Source organism: Oryzias latipes, chromosome 12 (genome assembly GCF_053564925.1).
Source record: "Oryzias latipes strain Hd-rR chromosome 12, Olatipes_Hd-rR_3.1".
NCBI classification, from domain to species: domain Eukaryota; kingdom Metazoa; phylum Chordata; class Actinopteri; order Beloniformes; family Adrianichthyidae; genus Oryzias; species Oryzias latipes.
In genome coordinates, this window is record NC_136248.1 from 8,465,536 (window position 1) to 8,489,383 (window position 23,848).

The 23,848-nt window shown below is 38.8% G+C and overlaps 1 protein-coding gene across 6 annotated transcripts in view; it reads right to left on the minus strand.

The window, feature by feature from the left end:
• Positions 1–23,848, minus strand: part of vav2 (vav 2 guanine nucleotide exchange factor) — a 254,697-nt gene that overhangs the window by 166,892 nt on the left and 63,957 nt on the right. For all 6 annotated transcript variants that reach the window (XM_011481995.4, XM_011481993.4, XM_011481994.4 and 3 more), the window contains exon 2: positions 7,942–8,058. In XM_011481995.4, the coding sequence (XP_011480297.1) occupies positions 7,942–8,058 (117 nt within the window). The remainder of the gene's footprint in view (positions 1–7,941; positions 8,059–23,848) is intronic.

Below are 23,848 nucleotides of genomic sequence, written 5' to 3' on the forward strand. Positions count from 1 at the left end.
CACAAACACAGGCACCTCTCTCTCATCTCATACACTCCTCTGAAGTCAGATTTACGATGATAAAAACTGAATATATCACCATCCAACAGTATTTAACTGGTAATTCTTTGTATCTCAACATTCCTCTTTCATTGACCCTTACACCAAGAAATACACAAAGATCTGGACAGAGCATCCTTCTGGTGTCTGAATAATTTATATTCACAATAAACACATTAAATACATTTTATTTCAGTTGTGTGCAACTTAAATAAATTTTTACCCTCATTAGAATATCTTGCTTTTTTATGTTTTTTTATTTAAAATGGAATGACTGACTTTTCGCATCAAAAGCAAATAATATATTAATTGTTAATACATTGCTATGACTCCGTTTATTCTTCAACGCAGTATGCAAACAAGTGCTAAGTCACCATTAAACTGACTGCGTTATTCACACCTCCCCCGTCCACATTAAGAGCACATTAACTTGAACACACACAGCCAAACAGCATGGAACTCACTTCTGCTTACAGCCCCCTGGCTCATGGTTGTACACCCCAGATTTCCCACTTCCCATGAGTCTTTGGGGCTGAAGGCGGGGCTAACCCCCAGGACAGTCATAGCCTCTCTGATCAGTTTCTTTACGTGAGTGTCGGTCAGAACGGTCCGATGCCTTGATTTCACGTGTTTCAAGGTAACAAACAGGGACTCGCAGACATATATTGAGGAGAACTTCGACAGCAGCTTGAGAGCAGCTCTTTAACACACGGGTATTTCTCAGTTTTCCAAAACGTAACTCTTCTTTCAAAAGAGATTTCAGCTCAATCATCTCCATTTCTCTCGCTGCCTCATCAGTGACAAGCGGGGATCCCAGGCAGTCAGTGTCTGCATTACAGGATCCATGAGAAAAGGAAACATGAGAAACGTTTTGTTCTTTTCTGCCATGAACTACTGCTTCCAAAAGCTCATAAGGATAAACATAAAGATTTGCCATTCTGTTCAGTAAAAAAGTAGGAATCTTCCAGACACGTCCTGTGTTTATCTTTATACTCTGAATTTCACCGTTTTGACCATGAGGGTAACAGTCTGCACGCACATCAGATCTGTATCTATGTGTTCCGGCATTGGGCGTAACCTGTGCAAATGGTTGACGGTCACGTATGTGTCGGGAGCAGCATCAAACATACACAATGCCAAATTAATTTTATTATTATTTGTTTTTAATCCCCTCTGGTGGTTTGAGTGTGGTTTAAGAGGGAACAAATTATGAAATGAGGCACAGTATATCGAAAATATGCTGAGACGCAAAGAGCCGCACGCTCATTGGCCAAGAGCCGCATGCGGCTCGAGAGCCGCGTGTTCGCCACCCCTGCTCCAGATGTTTGAAGCAAAGGGTGTGGATGCTAAGAGAGTAGCTATTTTTGGCCACAGTGCACAGAGAGGAAATGAAAGGAGCAGAGTTCAGCCTGCACAGATTTCAGGAGGGTAATCAAACACTGCCGTCCAACGGCAATCGCGACGTCTCGACACAATAGTGGCTCGCCTGCCTCTAGCTGTGTCTTATCACAGCTCACTGGCATGGTGAGTGGTCTGAGATGAATAAGTGGAAAGGGGAGGAGAGATGGGTGGGAGAAGTGAACGAAAATCAGGTGAAGATGAAAAGGCTGGTACAAATTGAACTAGATGATTGGTGTGTTTGAAAAGAGACTCCTCAACTATTCTCCACCTGTCAAGATCTGTGTTTTGTTTATTGGATATCCAAATTCCTGAGATAAAGTCACTTTTGGGGAAATATATCAAGTAGAATCTAACGTGTTCCAAGAGGCAGACTCGGTGAGTAACAAACGTGTAATAATTGATATGAGGTTGCTGCCAAACTCGTTCAGTGTCACCTGACTCAGTTCGGCAACATGGCAGCTGTTCAGATGTAATAAAAAGGCCTGTGAAGGAAGCACCAATCACTGTCCTATCAAGTCAATGATCATCACTTCACAAAAAAACTGTTCAGAAAATGCTGAAACCGGTGGCAGCCGCTCTGTGTGTGTTTCAAACAAATGATGCGATTCACTTTAATGAAGACGACAAATCTGTCGGAAAGCTTCCTTCCTTTGCTGCTATGCAGCCGCACACATAAAATTACCAAACTGTTGATAGATGGCTAACAGGTGCAGGCTAATTATGCTAATCATGGCAACAGCCAAATAAACTGATTGCCATGTTCATTTAAATGACAGCAATGTTCCTTTGGAGGCTAATTAAAACAGGTTGGGAGAAAGGAAACAAGGCGGTTGGGTTTGGAGAGAAGGAGGTGTTTAAATGAAAAGCCTTCTCTGGGGTCTACTGTAATAAGCTGTATTTCATCGGTTTAATGATGTCATAATGAATTTCTAATGATGGGGGATGGGTTTGGGTGCAGAGAGAAGAGGAGTGAAGGTAGGCGCATGAAACCAAAGAGTTTACATCTGCAGAAGAGAGCTATAAAGGGGGCTGGAGAAAATAGAGCTCATAGAATTGAGTGCTCCTAGAAGAGATGATTTAAGTCATAAAAATCAGTAGAGGATGTCTAGTAGGTTATGCACTCCATCTGTTTCAGTGTGAGTATCAAAGAAATGTGTGAAGAGAGGTTCTCCATGCATAGTTTTTATTAGCACTGGCCCTGGACTCAGTCAGTATTCCCCCTGACCTGGAGAGAAGCATTGAGGATGGAGTCAGAGGAACTGAAGTGTGGTTTCTTTGGGAGCCACTGTGGGGGTATAAGTAGTTAGAACATGTGGTTTATTGTTTGTAATACAGCAGGCATTAGACTGAAAAACGTTTAAAAAATAACTTTTGTAGTAGGCCTGCACAATATACCGCAAATTTATCGTTATCGGGACATTAAGCTGTGCAATATGCATACCGCAAAAGACGGCGAAAATCGCAATAAATGGTTACCTTAAATTTGCTAAAACAATCTCATGGCAGCTTGAAATATTGAACAAATGAAATAAATCCCTTTATGCATTTAACCAATCAGAAGGACCCGTTTACGTTGTTGATCAATCAGATGAGCCCTTTTATGTTTGATGTTTGCCTCCTACGTCGACGAGGGTCATTTGGAGTCTAATTCTTAAACTGTTGCAGTGAAATGGAAATTATGTTTTTGGTTGTTTTGCTATTTGTTTATATACCGCGAATTATATCGTTATCGCAATATTAATCACCAATATCACATATCGCGAGTTTTCCTCATATCGTGCAGCCCTATTTTGTAGGTATATTCTTTCCCTCAGTTTTGTTTCTCAGCTAATAGTGCTTGCACATGTTAACAGTGCTGTGTACTTTTTCTTCATGAGTAATATCTCTTACAACACAGCTTTTCTGTTCATGACTTCTGAAACAAAAGGTCAAACATTTAGAGACAGATTTCAAAGGAGAGTTCACATACATTAGGTTGACTGGCCAAAATATGTCACTGAAGCATCTTTGAAAGAAAAAAGTAAGCAAAAAGGAAATCTTTATTCTTAACTTTGAATTGGTCTTATGTCAAGTTTATGGAAAATTATCAATCGTCTGTTTAAAAGCCAAAGTCATAACTGCCCTCACAGGTGGATCCGGGATATCTGTGGATGTAAAATGGGCACATCTGTATGGGGCACGAAGGTGGACCCCACAAAATATCAAGGTTATTGACCACTTGGTGAGCACGTAGAGCAAAAATGTTCACGGACCGGCTCTATTGGACACTTCAACAAAACGTAAGGCATGTTGTGCTAATTTTTCATTTTTTCCTACTCCCTCCTAAATACTACGGACTGTGCAAGGGGCTCCTGAGTGTAGTTCACGGGATAAGAGCGTGCTCCTTGTGTGTAGCCAGACTGTTCCAAACTAGTACATTGGACAATCAGAGGGTAGTTTGTATGGGTATCCTACAGGTGTCTGACTGGCACTTACGTGTCCGTGCTTTCGGCATTTGTATATAGTCACTAAGGGGCCAGTACTCGCACCATACTAACAACTAGATTGTGGCGTAAGGGCACTGTACAACGGCATCGCCAGTACGTCATAAGTGCGTGCAATTTTCAGTACCCTTACAAATGCTTCACAATCCACTTATACCACCAGCACAACAATCGTATGTTATGGAGAGAAATTAGACTCAGTCGGATTTGTGCGTGCGTAATTCTTGATTTGTGCGTAAATTAGGATCTGTGTATGCATATTCTTGCTTTGTGCGTGCGTAAATTAGGATTTGTGCATAAATTTGGATTTGTGTGTGATTTGTTACTCACATAATACGTTTTGTGTATAAGATAAAAAAATATAAAATGAAAAAAATACAAAATGCAATTTACGTATGCACAAATTAAGATTACAACAGCTTGAAACTACTTAAACAAACACATCTTTAAAAAACACGCACAAATCCCTTGTTACGCACACACGAAGCCAAAGTTACGCACGGATCTACCGTGAGACTGTTTTCACGTCTCACAAATCCGTCCGTAAGTGCTGCGTTTAAATACCAGTGGAATGCTCGGTCATTAGAATTTTCCTATCAGCCTTCCCTTCTAAACGTATTTCCTTCAGTGGGTGTAGCAGGGCTTTAAAAAACTTTGAAGGAAAATAAAAATTATCGTCTGAGAATATGACGTTCACTTTTAAACGCTAATATATATATTAAAAGTATGTTATTCTCCGAGACACCGAATTGATGTAAAATGCGTAACAGGAACGACCAGTAAGGGGCACTGTTTTTTTTCTTCCGGAAAAATCAAAGGCAGTCACACTGAGAGAGTCACGGGAAGAATGGCGGCCCATTTCGGTGGTCAGCGCCCCGAAGTAAGTAGCCTCTATGTTCAACACTAACATCTACTGTCTTCATGTATTGATTGAGTCATTGTCTGGATACGTTTAGAAGGGAAGGCTGATAGGAAAGTTCTAATGACCGAGCATTCCACTGGTATTTAAACGCAGCACTTACGGACGGATTTGTGAGACGTGAAAACAGTCTCACGGTAGATCCGTGCGTAACTTTGGCTTCGTGTGTGCGTAACAAGGGATTTGTGCGTGTTTTTTTTAAAGATGTGTGTGTGTAAGTAGTTTCAAGCTGTTGTAATCTTAATTTGTGCATACGTAAATTGCATTTTGTATTTTTTTCATTTTATATTTTTTTAACTTATACACAAAACGTATTATGTGAGTAACAAATCACGCACAAATCCAAATGTATGCACAAATCCTAATTTACGCACGCACAAAGCAAGAATATGCATACACAAATCCTAATTTACGCAGAAATCAAGAATTACGCACGCACAAATCGGACTGAGTCTAATTTCTCTCCATAGTATGTTCCATTTACAACAACATCCCTTGAGGTTGTTTTCTTCTCCTAAATGACAGTTTGAGAAATAACTTGAACTTCTCTCCATAGTGCTGTTACGTTAGGAAAATGACAAACATTTTTAAACAAAAACTGCCTCAAAAGTAGTTGAAGAAATGTGTATTATTTTAGTCCTCCTTCCAAAGATACAACAAGATGTAATATTTGACAAAAACGTTTCAATTCTGTTGAATTTAAAGATGTTTCCATATTCTTTAACTAAAAACCTGTATTTCTCTAAATGTGACGTGACAGTAAAAAACTCAGAACAGTGATTACAAAAAAATTTAACTTTTATTGTGTCAGTGTAGCAAAAGAAAAGTTGGGAAAGCAACTATAGAAACCAAAAATTCAATCCCCCTTTTATTGTTTTTAAAAAGCCTGTTTACTATTTAAATGTATGCTACTTATGTAGGACCTAAACTCTTCAATATATTATAATGTGATGTTAGGCCATAATGGAAAATCAATAGTGAGACAAGCCCGTCACGGCTGAGACTATACAAAAGCAATTTCTAAATTGACATATGGAGGGTCTGTGTGATTGATTCTGACTGCTGATGGATTTTAATACCGTTCACTGCAAACTCATTGACTTACATACATTGTCTTGTGGTTTATCTACAAACTGCCAAGTGAGTCCTTGTCTCCTTTTTCTTTTCATTTTCTCCTCCGTCTTTCATGCCTTTCTTCTCACTTCATGCTAGGGAGAGTACATGTGTTCGATTACCTTAGGTATGTTGGACACACAAGTGTTCTACAAATGTACCCTCACTAGAGTTGATAGCACTGTGCATGATAGGATTTATTCCTATACCACCTCTACATAATAATCTATACACTTTAATTCACACACAACATGCTCAATCAGCTCATGAGACATATTATTAACATTCCAAATGGCATCAGCCGTTATCATTAAATTTATGTTATCATCCAGCTGTTTCTGGTTAAAGACGTACATGAGGAGAAATAAGTTAACATGCCTCTTTACAACATATTAATTAGACAAAATCTTTGTTTTTAGCTGAAAGCAATGACAATATTACAAGACGATCCTGAGGCCCCTTTTCATTGCCTCCTTATTGATGCTTTAGACCAAATCTGCACATTGTTATTCACATTTAGCATCTGCTTGCCCTATTCGACCTGTTCTAGACTGAGTCACGGTGCGTGTGCTGATTATGCTGTTCAAAAGCTCCATCAGAGCGGAATGGATTAAAGACACATCCAGCATGTGCAATCACAAACCTGAGGTTAAACCAATGACCCATTTCCAACCATCCATCCATTTTCCACCACTTATCCGGATCTGGCTCAAACAGACAATATGGAGAAAAATAGGCAGATGTGCTTCTCCCGGGAACAGTCAACCAACCGACTGGGACTGTCCTGAGCCATTTCCTGGCTTCCTGTCATGGATTTGCCATATTGCGGGTTATTTTCACAACCTAAACCCTGCAACAAGTGAGGAAACACTGAATAATAAAATAAAATAAAAAACTTTATTTATTTTTTTCAATTTCAATAAGCAATGATCAATGAAAAAAAAATCCTTCAATTGTCTTATACTAAGCCTGGTGTAATATAATAAAAGAATAAATCCTTCCTGAAATGACCGCAATGCTTGTTTGACACTTAAAACATCCATACTGCATACGGATGCAATGATTCACTGTTCCCATGATTCAATTCAATGGTGGCACCTATGGTTCAGTTTGAAACCCAGAATCGTGGCATCCCTGGTAGACAATGCCTTTCTTAGTTTTGGGGTAAAGGTTTCCTGGAAAAGTGGACCTCAGATTAAAAACAGGCACCACTATATTTTTAACATCTCCAAAGATATCAAATATTTTGTCAAAGTGTTTACTGTCATGGTGGCACAACCCTCAAATTAGACTTACTTGTACAGCAATAAGGTAAAAGTAATTCTGAATTTTATAATCTAATTTTGTCCAGCTCATTCAGATGTTCATCTACCATGAAACGGATCATCACTGACAGAAAATCAAAGAGAGCTGCCGTGCTTCAGTGTTTATTCCAGAGAAATTTTAAACTAGAAATCAACAAACTGTCATTAGGAATGTGCAGCTAGCATCATTTAACTGCTTATTTTGTTCGTGTTTTTTTTTTTCTTCTTCAGCAAAAGAAGAAAAACACCATATGGACATGTGAAAAAGGTCAATAACCTAATTTTCATTGGCGGAAGCCTTTAACCCATTCAGTGACATGAGATGAGATTTCTGACCCCCAGGGGTCACACCAAATGCTCATCTGAGCTCCATGCACTAAGATGCCAGTTAGTGTAACTGACTAAATTAGACTTAAGATACACTTGAAGTCATAGCAGCACACAGCTGTGCTGAGCTGTACAAATGCACTCACATTTGCAAGGCTTTTATCATAATGGAGACAAACCAGCTGTGCAAAGACACAATGTCAACTAACCAACATGAAGAAAACATCCCGTTTTCTACAAAACAATAAGAAAACAAAGCTGCTACTTTTTAAATAATGCTAATCCAAAAAGATCCAAAATCTGAACATTTTTTCACTTTGAGCAGCCAGAATTTGGGCAAAAGAGTTGAACTTACCTTCCCAAAGTCTCTGACATCAAACAGGTCAAAGGGATCAAATAATTCACTGTTCCTCAGGCCAAACTTGTCGTGACACACCTTCAGAAAGGTCCGGATGTTTTTCAGACACAGAAACTGCAAAGGACAAGAAAGGGGACAAAGACAATTTAATGAATGTGTAAACTGCCATAACGATGATTAGATTTCTTCAAGCAGCAATGCAAAGCTACCGGCTTTCATAACAGTCCCATGACCGCCGGATTAAACCAGTAGAACATCAGTCACTGGAAAAGTGTTTAATATTCTGCATCATTGCCACCGCATTTATGTAAATATTTAATTTCCTGGTTGATGATGGCATTACTTTCCAGTTCATTTCTTTCTGCTGGGTGGATTATTATGCAGCACCAGAAGGTGAAATGGGATGAGCATGATGGTCTGTTTCCATGACACAGATAAGGAGAGCCAAAGAGTTGCTCTTTCCAACCAACAGGTCGTCTTTACACAAGCATGCCGGCAAAGGCCTTTCTGCAGGGTCCAGGTGGCCTCCTGTTGGCTTGAGACTTTGATGTCAAACTGCAAGTAAGCCTGTCAAACCAAAGCCACAGAAATTCATGTTGAACCATAGACAGAGGGCTTTTAAATCATTAAAAAGATTTTGTATTCATGGTGAAATATTCAGGAAGAAAAACATCGGCAAACAAACCAGGATGAAGATGCACAAAGGAGCAAAGCTGCAGTCAGTTATTAAAACTTTGCATTTCTTTACTTATTAGCTCTGATTACTGATTAACTCTAAATTGTTCAAATAGCAAATACCTTACTTCTGTTGGGATGTATTTGCTATTTGAACCATTTTAAGATAATCAGTATAACAGAAAAGAAGGAATAAGACTTCCTCTGATGGCTTTAAAGACCCACTCTGATCATCTTTTGGTCTATTTTAAAAGCGTACACACTGGCCTTTTAATTATGATTATGTCGTGTTTAGCCAAAATCAAAAAACGGTGTCATTTTCTAGGACATAGTTTCTGCAGAGTGGCAGCAGTTCATTAGAAATTCACCTCCGAGATTACAGTCTCTCCCACGGATTTACAGCCGCTCAAGCCCCAAACCTAACATTAGCAGAGCAAAATAAATGATGGCCAATATCAGAGCTATCCGGTCCGATTGTAGAGTTTTAAACCAGATGCCATCTCGGACGAGGAAAACAAAGACATGAAAGTGGGTGCATTAGGTCAGAGCGGAGCAGGTAGCTTGTGGGCCGCCCTTTGTGTTTTCTATGTAACAAATTAGCTCTTTTTTTTCCATCTGCTCCTTATTCACAGAGATTTGAATAAAGAAATACTCATAAATACAATCTGAATATTAATCTTTTTATATATGTCCTCCATCATCAGAAAAAATGCTATAAGAACATGTTAAAAACACAAACAATTTTTATTAGAGTGGGTCTTTAAAAAAAGAATGAATGCATTGCTGTCAATATCAGCCTCTATAGCAAGAAGCCTACAGGGGTGTAGCATCCAAAAAGAAACCTTTGTAAAACCCCTATGCCACGAATATTGATGGTCTCAGACCCTTAAATATGCCATCACATAGATAAACCTTGAGGGAGAAGGCCCATAACTGAGCTACTGAAATATTAATCAAAACCGCCTCACCTCTTTCCCATCTTTCAGTGTGTGAAACACATATTAGCAAGAATGCAAATTCAGAGGCAGCTCAGATCTGCCCCTCCAGATCACTCTGTGTGGGAGCTGCTGGCCTGCAAGGCTGAACGCACACAAAAGAGAATTGATGGAAAAAGCCTACATGGAGCAAAACGCCTGATTGCCTTCATTCTGCAAAAAAAAAAAAAAAAAAAAAAAAAAAGCCTGAACAACATACCATTATCTTTGGCTGGGCTGTTGCGTAAGACCACTGAATGGCCAGCAGCCTCCTCAGTCACATATCAAGTCGAGTTAACATAAGAAACAGCAGGTAGAGCACAGAAAAAGCATCCTCCAGGCAGTGAGAGGCGCTTGTTTTCATTGTAACTTTGCAGCAGCCTGATGCTGCAGTGAAGCATGCACGGTCGCCCACATCAGCCTGCTGTAATAATTAGCTTTCAAATGGCACAGCGTTGCTTTTCCTGCTATTTTATGATATTTCAGTCAGCTTTCCTGGGTCACACCTGAGAGCCCTGCTGACTCATTCTTATTCATGTGCGCACATCTGCTCGGTGTCAGTGTCCCCATAAGAGAGCCACAAAGGCCAGTGAAAAGAAACGCCATTGGTCTGCAAGCCTAAGTGACATTTGCAGTTCAGCGAGGAAGGTTATCAAGTCTACAGATCCACTCATGTAGCACGGAGGGACGGCAAAAATAAAAACCCAGAGCAGTTCTGAAAAGGTAACATTTGGTAGAGAGGCTGACGGTAAAAGAGAAAGTGGAGTTCTGCAGATATGGATCAAGAGGGACAAAGATGTTGACATTCGAATACCTGATTGGTGATACTAAAATCAGGAAAAGGTCTGTTTCAAAGGCTCTGATCCACGCAAAAGCACCAATCAGTCTGGATTAACCACCTATACCCAGATCCAGGGGCAAAGCCTTCTCATTTCTGTGTTAAATAAATCTACCTTTACCAACAGAAATGCAAAAATCTGTACTTTTAAAAAGGTCCATACTTAGTTGTTGCTGTGTGTCTCACTTTATTCTGTATAAAAAAACTCTTTCTAATGCAACAAGCTGCAGGACAACAGCTAAAGACTAAAATAACTTTTATTCACAAAATTTAAAGACACACTTCTAAACTATTTTAATAGCATTTTTGCCTAAATCAAAGCTCAGCGTATTTTTTAAGTCACAATTACTCTCCATTTCAGATGATTCACAGCGATTTGAATAAAGAAATGCAATTTTAACTTTAATTTTCTTAATATATGTTTATCATCAGAATAATGCCATAACATCATGTTAAAAACACCAAAAACACCATTTTCATTTGAGTGGGTCACTACAAGGTTAAAGTCAATGTATACATATTCAAATTGTTTAATTACGTTGGTTATTGAAAAAAAAAAAATCACTTCCAGATTTCATAATAAGGTAAAGCTTGAATCACGTTTATTTAAAGCTACTATTGGTTAAAATAATCTTTTATGAGCAAAATGTGTATATAAGTGAATAATAATGTCTTTCAAAAGTATATTTTTGATGTCCTTGAACAGAAAGATTTCTTTGAAGCAGTTGAATTGCAACAAAGATAACTTTCTTTGTGCTCTGTAGTGCTGCAAACTGGAATTTTTTCTTCTCAATCCTGTTTCCTTTATGCAGAGCGTGGAGTTTTTGTTTCTTACAACTCGAAGACAATACCCCCCACCTGTGGTTCTATAACTAAACCCTGTAGGAAAACTCATTTGCATAAATCTTCAACTTGATTGTCAGGTATTTGCACGCATTTGTGTTTATCGTACTTGTTGCAAGTTGAAAAGGTATAAATATTAATCAACAAAAAAAACATTAGATTAAAATATTGTATTGCTCTTAATATTTGACTCTGATGTACTTTTATAAGCACTTTTTAATTTGATTCCTTCCTCAAAGATCCACTCCACGTCTGAAAAAAACTGAGCAAACATGCAAAAGAAAAGGAGACATGAACGGAAAATAAAAAGGAAAAGCGATTCCATCTGTAGTCTGGTGGCAGGCGTTTTACAGGAGGGCATGTGTGCAACATTTTGACTTCCCACTCGAGAACAAACAGCTCTTAAAAAAAAGCAGACGGGCTGTCAACAGGGCGGGGTGAGAAAAAGTGTGCAGACAGAGAAAGGAGTGGGAGGGAGGGAGGGAGAGAGGCAAAAAAATCAGGTAACAAAGACCCATCACACCCTGACAAGCTCTTCTGTCGAATTCCCACTGTACATCCCCCAAAGAATAATACCTTATTCCTCTTAGAGGGTGGTCCCTATCCATACACTCCTCCACACTCCCACTCCCAGAAAGGCACAAATGAACAGCTGCCTCTGAAACCTGAACAGCAGATTAAAGAAATGCTGGAGAAAACAGGGGTTGTGGCTGAACAGATGAGGAGATGGGTGGGGTTATAGGGAGGGGGATCTAGACTTGTTTTGCCAAGAAACCTCTTTGGTGTCATGGAAGACAGGGTGCTGAGGAGGTAAAAGCCAAAAAAGAAAAGACAGCTGCACACAAATGAGTTGCACAGCGCTCAAAATCTGCTTTAGAAGGAGGCAGCTTTGTGAGAAAAGTCTGAGAAAAATGGTCCCAGTTCATATGCAAATGGCAAAAAAGAAAAGTTGATGCAGGATCGGTGCGTAAACAGTAGAACACGAGGCGATGCTCTAACAAGGAAAGTCTGCAAATAAGGAGAAAAAAAGGCCTTAAGCATTCATCCGTGACTCGCAGATAAGGCTACCAATGGAGAAGCAGGCATTTGGCTCAGGCTCACCTTATTTCCCACACTGGTGATAATATGGCCATTATCTTGGGAAATAAGCTGTTAGTGTTAATCCAATAAAATGTATTAAATCATTGCAAACAGAAAAGAGCATCATTGTTGTCCATTTGAAAGCCTTCTCTCATGAGAATCACTACATTACCACTGAAGGTGAAACAATGAAGAAAAGAGTAGGGAGGAGCAGGGAGGCGAGTGGGGGTGCAAACAGCACAGAGGTGAGTCAGATCAGATCCTCAGACTGCTAGTCAGACAGCGAGAGTCGATGTAAGAGACTGATGCTTGTCTGGGAACTGTGAGGGAGACACCCACACAATCACAGATGAAATCCCCATCCAGTTAGGAGCCATGAATCATTGCAGTCCCTCAAAAACATCAGGAGGGGGTTCCAAGCAGGTCAGAAAGCAGAAGATGAACAACTCTGGTGACCTCAAAACACACACTCACACCTACCCCCTTCAGGTAAAGGCAGTAAAAAAAAAAAAAAGACATTTTATGTTGTTTCTTGCTTTGTACATAAAATCAAGTCATTTTTTCCCCCCAACAATTTTTAACTTAAAATTATGTATAATATTAACACGGATCATTTTCATTTTCTAATGGTGCTTCCCCATCAATAACATCTTCCAAAGAGGCAGTTTATGATTTTACCCGCTGGGGGTTGATCCTTACGGGTGCTGCAAGTTTTTAGGGTGGTCTGAGACCATGAAGGGCTGTAACCGGGAGCGTTTATCGTGAAGTATTTGAAAGGATGAAACAAGTTTCACGTATTACTGACGTACGAGTGATGCGGTCGTACTGCGCCCTCATACCTCACTCCAATTTATTATGATGCGTGTACTGGCTCTTTACTGACTGCACGTAAATGCTGCTCTCAGATTTAATGGTCAGGCTACAACATCAAGGAGTGTGCATTTATCAATTGAACAACACCAACAGGCTCCATGCGCAGGATGTGGGGGGTTGAACATATAAAAAATCTGTACGGCCCACCTGCGTCTCACCTGCTTCACTCTTATGTGTTGTCCATAGGGTGCATCGATACACGTAGTTGAACCGAACCGTTTTGGTACGGCAGTTTCGGTTCGGTTCACTGCTGTACCGTTTCGGTACGTTTTTTTCTTTTTTTTCCGGATATGCATTGTAACGACCCAGCTGCTTTGTCACTTGTAGTGAGGAATCGAGAGCTGAGTTGCCAATTAACTAGCTACGTTGGCTCTCCTTGCCTCGTCCTCCACACGCCCTCAAACAGTCTCTGAGAGGGAGAGGTAGACAGAGAAGCTGATTTCTCATTCTCCTGTCCGGCGTTAAAACTCATTTGTTAGGAACACACATGAACAGCTTAACAACATGAACATCACTTCTCTTCATAGCTCTCTCAGTGATGGTGAAGAATTCAACACACAAGATTTCACACTTCCCATGAGTCTTAGTGGCTATAGGCGGGGCTAACCCCCAGGTCGCCACTGTATTAACTTTGCGCAGAGGAAGTAATGTTGGCCGTGAGTTTCCTCCGAGACGCTATTAGGTGACAGACAGTAAGCATGTCAACATATGGCTCATTCAGACGTGAGACTAGAGATGAGGACCCCCCCACCCCCACCCCCCTATCTCCTTCATGCAGCATGCCCTAAGAAAAACATGAAAGAGTAGTCTTGTTGTACAGGCTCACCGAGCAATCAACGGCCTTGATTTTTCTTGTGGGTCACCTGAGTGCCCTGTACAGGTTTGCTCATTTTTCGTCTGCAGATAGCTGTGAGTAAGCTGTGAGTAAGGCATTACTGTCTTATGCATCCTTCTGTCACCAAACAGTTTTAAACGAACACAAGCTTTAAGAAATGTAAAGATTTTAATCAGACTGTTTGTCCTTTAAACAAGAAAAAACTAAACAAATTTACAGAGCTTTTTTTTTTTTTTTAAAGCCAACCAAAAACAGGAAAAACAATGTGGAAGAGGAAAAAGACACCAGCGAGATCAGTTCATGCACTACTTTGTGGCTCCCTTGGCTCAGTTTAAAACCTGCATAGATGTGCTAATTATTGACATAGGAACTGGACAATGATAATGCAGCAGTGAGGGGCAGACCATGCACATGTTTCTGCACCTGTCTCCCAAATAAATGTCAACTAAATGTGTTACTTCACAAAAGTGTTAATAAAGTGTCATAACTGAATAACTGTTTCACTGACATTCATCTGCCTTGACAGAAAAAGCACTTTATAAGTGTCTTTGTGATTTTTTTTTTTATTATTTCTCACAAGATTCTTTTTAGATGTGATGGTTGGATAAATGTTAGCACTTTTTTTTATTATCTGAGTTGTATCATTTAAAGTCATTAATTTAACAAGCATTTAGAAATACATACAAAATAGAACATAATTTTGTTATGTTTAAGATTTCAAAACAAACCAGCAAAATATCAATAAAGTGCACAAACTAAAGAATCTAGAAAAATGATGGTAATCATTTTTAATTAGAGGCAAAAACATAACCCTAACTATTTGTTGAAGCTCAGAGAACATGGTCTGCACTGTAAAAACATTTGGATTGATTTCTCCATTTCTATAACCCTATGGTTATTTTGGTTTTTAAATGTGTTTGTTGATTTGATGCAAAAAACGATTGGATTGTTTTACAGCAAATGAGTTAGTTTTGTTTGAGGCACAGAATAAATCTTTGCTTAAAGAACAAATCACTCATTAGACCAGTCAGGGTGCAGCTGAAACCTGTTATTCCTTTTGCATGACTTTTCCTTCTTCAGTCTCAGTATCATTAGCAAAACTATCATTAGTTATACCTATGTTGATACCCAACGCTTTCATTGGGTTAGGTATTAGCATAGGTTAATTCCTTTCATTTATCTTCTAAATTACCTTGCCTTGACTTGAGAGGTGGACGGTGTCAAAATACCAGTCTGTTTTTTTTTAAGAGTTGCAAACGAGGTTGAGTGTTATAAATGCGCTAAGGTGACGCACTTTTTTTTTTTTTTACATGTTACTAACCAGGTTGGCAGTTAGCATAGTCACAGTAACATTAGCTTTAGCAGTATTAATCTGTTTTTTACATGTTGCAAACAAAGTTGGGAGTTACAGATATAATAAATATGATAACACAGCTAATGTGCAGCTGTGTCGGACTGTGTGTTTTTTTTTTGTTTGTTTTTTTTTTTTTTTTAAAAGAATTTTGAGTTAGCATAGTCACAGTAATGTTTGTTAGCTGTATCAGTCTGTTTTTTTACGTGTTGCAGACAAGGTTGGGAATTTCAGGTCTTGTGAATACGCTAATGCCGCTAACACTTTTAGTGTGGCTAATGTGTAGCATTTAACAAACAAATTCAGGAGTTACTGGGAACGCAGTTATTAAAGTCTGACTAGCCGACGGACATATCTCCGACCTGTGCCTTACAATCCGATGTGATCAGTAGAGCGGAAAATACGGTTTTATTCTATTTCTATTTCTTTTTAAGATACATTTCCCATTCCCATTGTGCAGCTCCATACATCCTAAGTGATATACAGGTTTCTCACACTAAATTGTAAATCACAAATACCTAAATTAAAACTTGTTACTGTGGCACACTTTACTGTTGTTAAAATTAATTGGTACTACTTGAGGTAGAACAGGTATTTTTTGCAGAAACTAAGACATGTATGTTTTGTTAGTGAATGCACATCGGGTTTGGTCAGTCTCCTGGGCCTGTTGGCACCTAAAGCAGACTGATGAGCACCCGTGCTCTGTTGCCCGGCTTCAAGGGCACCCAGATCTTCTAGTTACAGAGATGAAAAGGTCACGCCTTTGCTAATAAGCTAGGAGAGCAAAGAATTATTATTAATGGCACAACACTCAAATGTGTTAATCTTTTCCTCTTAACCCTAAAAGCGGAAAGCAGGAAAGAATTGGCTAAATAAAAAAATTAAAACATGTTGTAAAACTTCAGAGCAGCTGAGCCTAATCAGTGAAGCGCCCATTCTAGTAGTTAGTGAGATGGGTTAAGTAGCTTTTCTGTGAGGGTAATCTTCATCTTTAGTAGAGGAGAAATCAGCTCTTAGAATATAGAAATCACGACTTTTAGCAACAACAAAAAAACTAAACTCTACACCTGTATAGAGCCCTAAAAATCTATGTAGGGTTGGCCTAAGATCACACCATGAGGGAAAATGCAATTGCTGCAGCAAAGTAAAATGCAATCAGTAACATGCTTGCAACACGGACACGCAGGTCGTGCATGAGAACAGATGAGCAATGAACTGGAAGAAAACTTAAAAAGAAGAGCTCCTCGAGTAAGGAAAAGAAGCTGCATGGAAGACAGTGAAACAAAGTGGTCCCAAAAATAATGTGTGGTTTTAAATTTGACCAAAAAGATTCTACATGACTATGTCTGTGTGACAAATCTTAACTGCAAACTGCAACCAAAACTAGGGAGAGAAAAAACTACATTGAGCGGAAGAAATATGGCAAACACAAACAAAAATCAAAGATTCAGTCACACATCCCTTTTATTGAGGGTATAAAGAGAATATTTATTTTTCATTTATTCTTCTCACTTTTTACTAGTATTTTAAATTAAACACCTTATTTTCATTTTACACATAAAATAAAATATGTAGTAGACAGAAGGCCTTCTATACACTTCGCAGAAGTACATTCCCACAGTGGAGTCACCATCAGTGTGTGAATGTGTGTGTGTGTCAATGGGTGAACTGAACTGTAACGCGCTTTGGGCCTTTGGTGAAGGTAGAAATGTGCTATACAAGTATACTCCATTTATCATTTTTGTGAAAACTTCACCATTTGCAGAATTTTTTTTTATTGCATATATTTAATCATTGCTGTAAAATTTAGATAATGAGAATATAAATGTCCTTTATTGTCATTATATGCACTACAATATGATGATGCTCTTTAGGTATTTAAAAGAAAATATAAAAGTCAGGGTTGGAAATGAAATAAATGTTAAATATAAAAGGTAAAATATAAAAATATAAAATATGTACATCCAGTGTCGCCTAAGGATAAAATTAGACTGTGCTGGTGACCATAGTCATGTAGTATTGTTTTTGTGGATAATAAATGACCTAAAATTGCACTTATCTAACTATACAAACCAATTAAAAAAAATATATGTGTAATTTAATTGAATAAATATCGGATATCATCTTAAAATTTTTTCTATTGTGCCTCAAACTGACTCCTGAGGCACATTTTTCATTCTAATTTGAATTAAATTTGAACTAATAATCTCATTAATTTTCTATTTTTCAGCACATTTATTAGGTTTCTTTTCTTGACATCTTGACTCACACTTTTGATTCTGAGAAATCAAGCACAACTGGAAAACTTCAATATTTTGCCAGTTTTGTGCATATTTGTTAAACTGCTCTGAATTTGACCAATTTCAAAACATGCATAAGACGCTGAGATGTGCAAACATGTAAAAGAACTTCAAAGCATCTTAATTATATTCATCTTACTTCCACATCACAAGATTGTTCATTTTTTTCTGACCTTTAATAGGTTTTGTTTCCTTTCTGCATCAGTGCACAAGTAATAATTCATAAACCCGTCTATGTTCCTCCCACAGTTGGTAAAAAATAGCATGCATTATGCTACAATTTGTCTTTTTTTTTGCATAAGAGGATTTCCCTCATACAACCTATCCTCATCTTCCAGTGTGGTGTCATAAGGAGGCAGCTACACTTAGGTTTGTATAAATGATCATCATCAGCATGGACGAGTTTGCATCTGCCTCCTGTGGAGTCTCAAACAATCAGACAGGGAACAGAGAGAAGGCTGGCAGTCTATTACTATGTATTTTTCAACAGCTGTATACATCACAACAAATCTAACCACATCCAAGACGCTGAAACATCTTGGTGCATGATGCAGTCCTGTAGGTTCTATCCACTCTTCGTTTAAATGCGTCTGTATCCAAGCAACAGGCCATGCTGCTGAGCCTCAGGAGAGAACTATGTGTTTAAGGCATTTTCACTCAGGCTTAGCTGCACATGCAAGGCGTGATAAATGTGGGAAGAAGGTCCACCGAGAATGCCAGACACCCATGGATCAATGGCCAGGTAATTTATGACACGGGACCAGATAGAGGAAGACTGCATTTATCTTTTTTCGCTGTTGACTTTTTCTCACAACCTAAGACTGGTGGTGATTTAGAGTCGCAGCAATGCATTTATTCTCACCTTTTACCACAGAAAGCAGATGTCCTAATACGCTGAGAATCATTTAGATGGATAGATCCCCTGCTGCGTGGAATACAGACACAGATCATGATGATGGGAAGTTTTAAATAATATTTAGATGAGGGGTACACACGCATGGCTGCAAAAAAGTAATGAGAGCAAAAGCCTGCATGTATTTACATGTTTTGATCCAGATGACAAACTGACCTGACTTATTAAGAGAAATGTTTCCCTTGTGGCTTCATCAAAAAGAGTGACTCTTCTGTTGCTAACATTCAAAACACATTTACTATGCAGAACAAACAAAAGAAAACGTTTTACCACAGATTACTGTCCATTATTTGACCAGCATGTGGTATATGGTCATTTAAAATACTTTGATAACTTGTCTATTGGACTATTCACATTAAATTCTAAAAAAAAGACGTGAATATAAATGTCTTTATCATTACTTTAGGTGATTTAAGTAACAACAACAAAAATATATCATCATGTCCCTTTTGGGTAACTGTGGTAGTCAAAATGTAATGTAATTCATAACAGACTAGTTGGACAACGCCGTGCCAACAGTGCCATAGGACGTCCATAATCCCAATCTTCATTTTCCATGAGGCATATCATTGCTTGTATTTGTTCCTAAAAAGCAACTACTGTCTTTTTCAGAGTATAAGTGGCTATTTCTTTGCCTAGTTTGGGCAGGGGGTGTGACTTATATGCGATTTTTCTTTTTTTATAAATAGGCCCATTTGTGTTTTATTTTCACACTTATAAAAAATAGAGAGGACTTTCGGTGTTTGTATCACTATTTGCTACTGATAGCAATGCAGAAGAAGCAGTGCTGGCCTCGGCAGAGTTGTTTAGAAGCAACAGATTTCAATGGATTTAGTAATCTGAAGTGCTATAAAGAGCTTAGTTGACTTGACAGCATGTTCTTTATGTTATTGTTATCTGAATAATTGCTCGTGTCTTGCCCAAATATACTAGATTCCTCCTATGTTTCATGGAGCTAAATAAGAATCATTGTGTTACGGCAGTGAAGCGTGCATTCAGTCCACTATCATTATTGATTCCATTATTATGATGTGCCTTTCAAAATAAAAAGTGCATTCCTGTTCCTGTTTGTTGTTAAATAAATTTATCCCAAGTGTAACTTATACTCCAGTATGACTTACATGTGATTTCTTTTTTACACATTTTATGGCTGCTGCAACTTATATTCCATAGATACTTATGGTGCGAAAACTACAGCGTGCTTATCTTCGGTCTGCTCATGGGAGTTTTAACCCATTTTCTTCCAGCAGTATCCAAGCAATGTGACCTTCAGTCTTCATGCTGTCTTTAGTGCTGTGCGTTGTGACCAGCAGTACATCCCATCCAGTATAGAGGTCACCTTCCAGAAACAGCACCAGACCAACCACAGCTACCAAAAGAGCCAGATGGACTCTGGCATGGCCAAGCTGTCAGTAGGCCCTTAGTCTACTGTTTGAGGGGTTTGCCTTAGCCTCCAAGGTCTGATAGAAGACGGTGTTTGCCAGCTCTTCGTTTTGAGGAGGCTATCAGGTACACAGAAGGGATGCAGCTCTGTGCTCTTGATGGCGGTGATTATCTCCAAGGTGACTAATGCCATTAACATGAAGAACAGCCTCTTAATTACTCAACTGACTCTGGGGCTGAGCTCGGCCTGCTTTAATCATCATGCAGCTCGAATAAACAAGCACTCAATCCTCGCTCGGCTTTGCAGCAGCGCACAATACAACAATCAACCAATTAACAGATGAAGTGATTGGACGGCTGAATACATACAGAAACAGTTTATGTACACAAGGGGGTGTTGAAGAGAGGCAGTCATTTAACCAGGGAAATTCTGACCCACAATAAGCTGCATCTTTAACCATAGACCTATTGGTATTTGGATAAAATAGAAAAAGTTATATTTAGAGTGGAAAAAACGCAAGCTTATTACAATTTGCTAAACACCTTCAGTATTTCTAATACAGATGACATCTTTTTCAACAATTCCACTAAACTTAATGACTAGTTTTGTGAGCTGTAATGTTACAAAGGCACTTCTAATGAAGTTCCATACAAAGTGCCTCTTATTATCTTACAGACGTTATCTTCTATGAAGATAAAGTCTGACTTTAAACCGGTCCATGATTACATTTAGGGACACACGGAATGACTCGTAAGCATAGAAACATAGATAGATAGATGTTCATAGATTTTTCATTAAAAGAGAAGAAAACTTTCATTTTAAAGTTTATGTCGGAAATAAATATCATCATCATCATCATCATGTGCTGCTTTTGAAGAGAATATTAACATTTAATCTAATTGTTCTTTGAAAAACATTGAAATGGTGAAAAATTGATGGTAAAGATGTGTGCCGCATCAGAATAACGGCACAAACTTGATGAGGCTCAGCTTCCCCAACAGATACGCCAGGTTCTTTTGCTAAAGTTTGAAAAGCACCTCATTGTTGTCCGTTGTTTTAAAGAATTCAAATATATTTGGACCTTGTACATATTTTGCCCTTTTTTTTTACATTTCTCTGTTAGCAAACAGCTGTTTGCAGCTTTACAGCCACACTGTGGGTATTTTCTCACGTATTAGTTTTTGACAAAGAGACAGTTGCAAGACAAAAGGATAGGTGTTGTCTATCCCTACTGAGTAATGAAAATGTTACTCTGGTGGGGACACCACCTTTGAGCTTGTTTTTGGACAACACGGCTGTTCTGCACTCCAAAACCCTCTGTGACTTGTGTCGGTACAAATAGGTCACACCTGACTGGTCTTTCTAAACCAGTTTACAACCCAGTAATCACTCTCAACACGAGGGCAACTTATGTTATTGGAAGGCTTCCTCCGACACGTCATCACTTCGGCCCAAATGAAGAAGCTTTGTTTAGACTTTTGCTTGACAGCTTAAGGTCAGTGAATGCCGTCCTCTGTCACTTTCCATTTCATGAACCCAATCTTTTTTGGGTCTTATCACACAGTGCAGCCTCCATCACCAAAATTATGTATTGGGAGTATGCTTCCTGTTTATCCTTTTCTGCAAATTGCATCGGAAAGCTTGCTGGCACTGTCCCTTGCAATTACTCGCTCTGAAGATAGAGATGCCATTTGAGAGAAAATAAAGGGGAGGGGGCATTTTCAAAAGTTATGATGGGTTTGTGTTTCTTTTTTTAACCTTATTATGGAGGGTTAAAAGGTGCCCCTTTCACCTTAAAGATAGGTTATCATCCATTTAATTGTATTTAATTGTTTCTTGTACACATTTGATTTGATTTACCGTATTTTTACGACTCCAAGGCTGCTACAATTTCATTGTATTATTATGTACAATGACAATAAACTATTCTGATTCTGATTTACAATTTTAAAGAAATGTTTTCAAAGGAAACATGCATTTATTACCCAAACATGGCTCTGTGAACTGTCCCTATTGCCCGTTTGGGAGAAAGCCATCCTGACTCCGTCAAGGCAGATGAGAGCTTTGTTGCATCATCATTCCATCCATTTATCCATATTCTAAAGCCACTTTGTTCAGATCAGTGTAACAGAAAGGCTTTAGCCCACTCGGCTACTATCGGGTGAAGGCGGGGTACACCATGGACATTGCAGAGCCACACAGCCACAAACACTCAATAGATCTATGAAGCATGCTTTTGGACTAGGGGAGAAAACCATGGTGCCTGGAAACTAACATACATAAAGAAAACATGCAAAGTCCACATAGAAAGGTCCCAGCCAGGGTTTGAATTAGGGCCTTTGTGCTGTGAGGTTAAACCACTACACCACCATGCAGCCCCTCATTGTCAAGGTTGAACACCAAAATAAGCTCAACTTTTATCTTTTTTTTTTTAACTGCTAAAGTAAGAAACTAAATTGTAACAGATCATCAGAAAGAGCCTTGTAAGGTGGATATTGAGGCACTGAAGAGCAAGTCAGGATCAAATGTACAAAGCTTTACCAGATAATCCTCCCCAAGAGGAGTGAGAAGATGAGGTGGGGGGTGGGTGTTGTTGCTGGGCCAGAGAAAGTAAATGTTACTGGCTTTTTTAGCCAGCAGGCCAGGCGACGCCAGCCCCTCCACAGCTCTCCAGACAGTCTGGCACACGGGCCGCAGGAGGAAACCTTCGGAAAGATCAGAGCCGTGAGCCTGGAGCATGGAAACACCATGTGGATATTTCTGTGTGTGAGAGTGTGCAAGGTCAGGAGAGAGAAGGAGAGCACAAACTCCTGCCTTTAACTCTTTTTGCCTTTAGATGTGATGCTCTTCGTTAGGTTTTAACCTAAAATCCACCACGAGGCAGCACCAATACATGGGGATGGAAAGCTTGAAAAAGGTTCATCTTGGACACTCTACTTAAAGTATTTTAACCCTGGGGTAATATGTCAAGATCTGTGACATGTACAAAGCAGCAGAAATAATATAGGGAATCACATTTTGCTGTTTTGCAGGAAATCTGAAACAGGACAAACACAAAAGTTACCATTTAGACTAAGAAAGCAAGGAATGAGACTTCTGCTGGAAAGTTTTTGCAGCAGTTGATGTGTTTCAGATGCACTTAACAGTCATTTATTCATGAAAATAACAATGACATAAAGCACATTCTGCGGTCTAAGAAACGATTTGTGTCAAACACGTCAAATGATTGGTCTGAATCAAGCAAACAAATTACACGAGAGATGAATGTAAAAAACAAAAATGGAATTTTATATCTGTGGCAATCAACAGATCTCACAGCAAAAAGCAAGTCGGATTCAAACATCCAAATCTTTTGCAGATAATCTCCCCCCAGAAGAGTGAGAAGATCAGGTGGGGGGTGGGATATTTGTATTATATATACACAATTCTGTTGACACACACACCATCTTTCCAATTATCACCTCATTTCTCGAGCAGATTTTTCAAGAAACAATGTGACCAGTGTCTTTTATCCAGTGATGACCACATCCATTTTTTTTTTTACACAAAAACTGACATTTTGCGGAGTTTAAACTCAAAACACCCCCCCCAAAAGAAAAAACAATAAGTCAAATTTTCTTATAAGTAAAAACATTTTTCTTTAAATAAACAACAAATCTGCCAATGGGGTAAGAAAAATGGTCTTACCAAGAATTTTAATTTGAAGAAAAAAATTCTAGACACGAAGACTTAGATTATTTTGCTATAAAAACTTTCTTAATAAGAATATTTTTCTCATAAGATGCTTTGCGCTTCAGCTTTGCTATGCATGAGAAGTGCTTTTTATATTTTAAGTTTG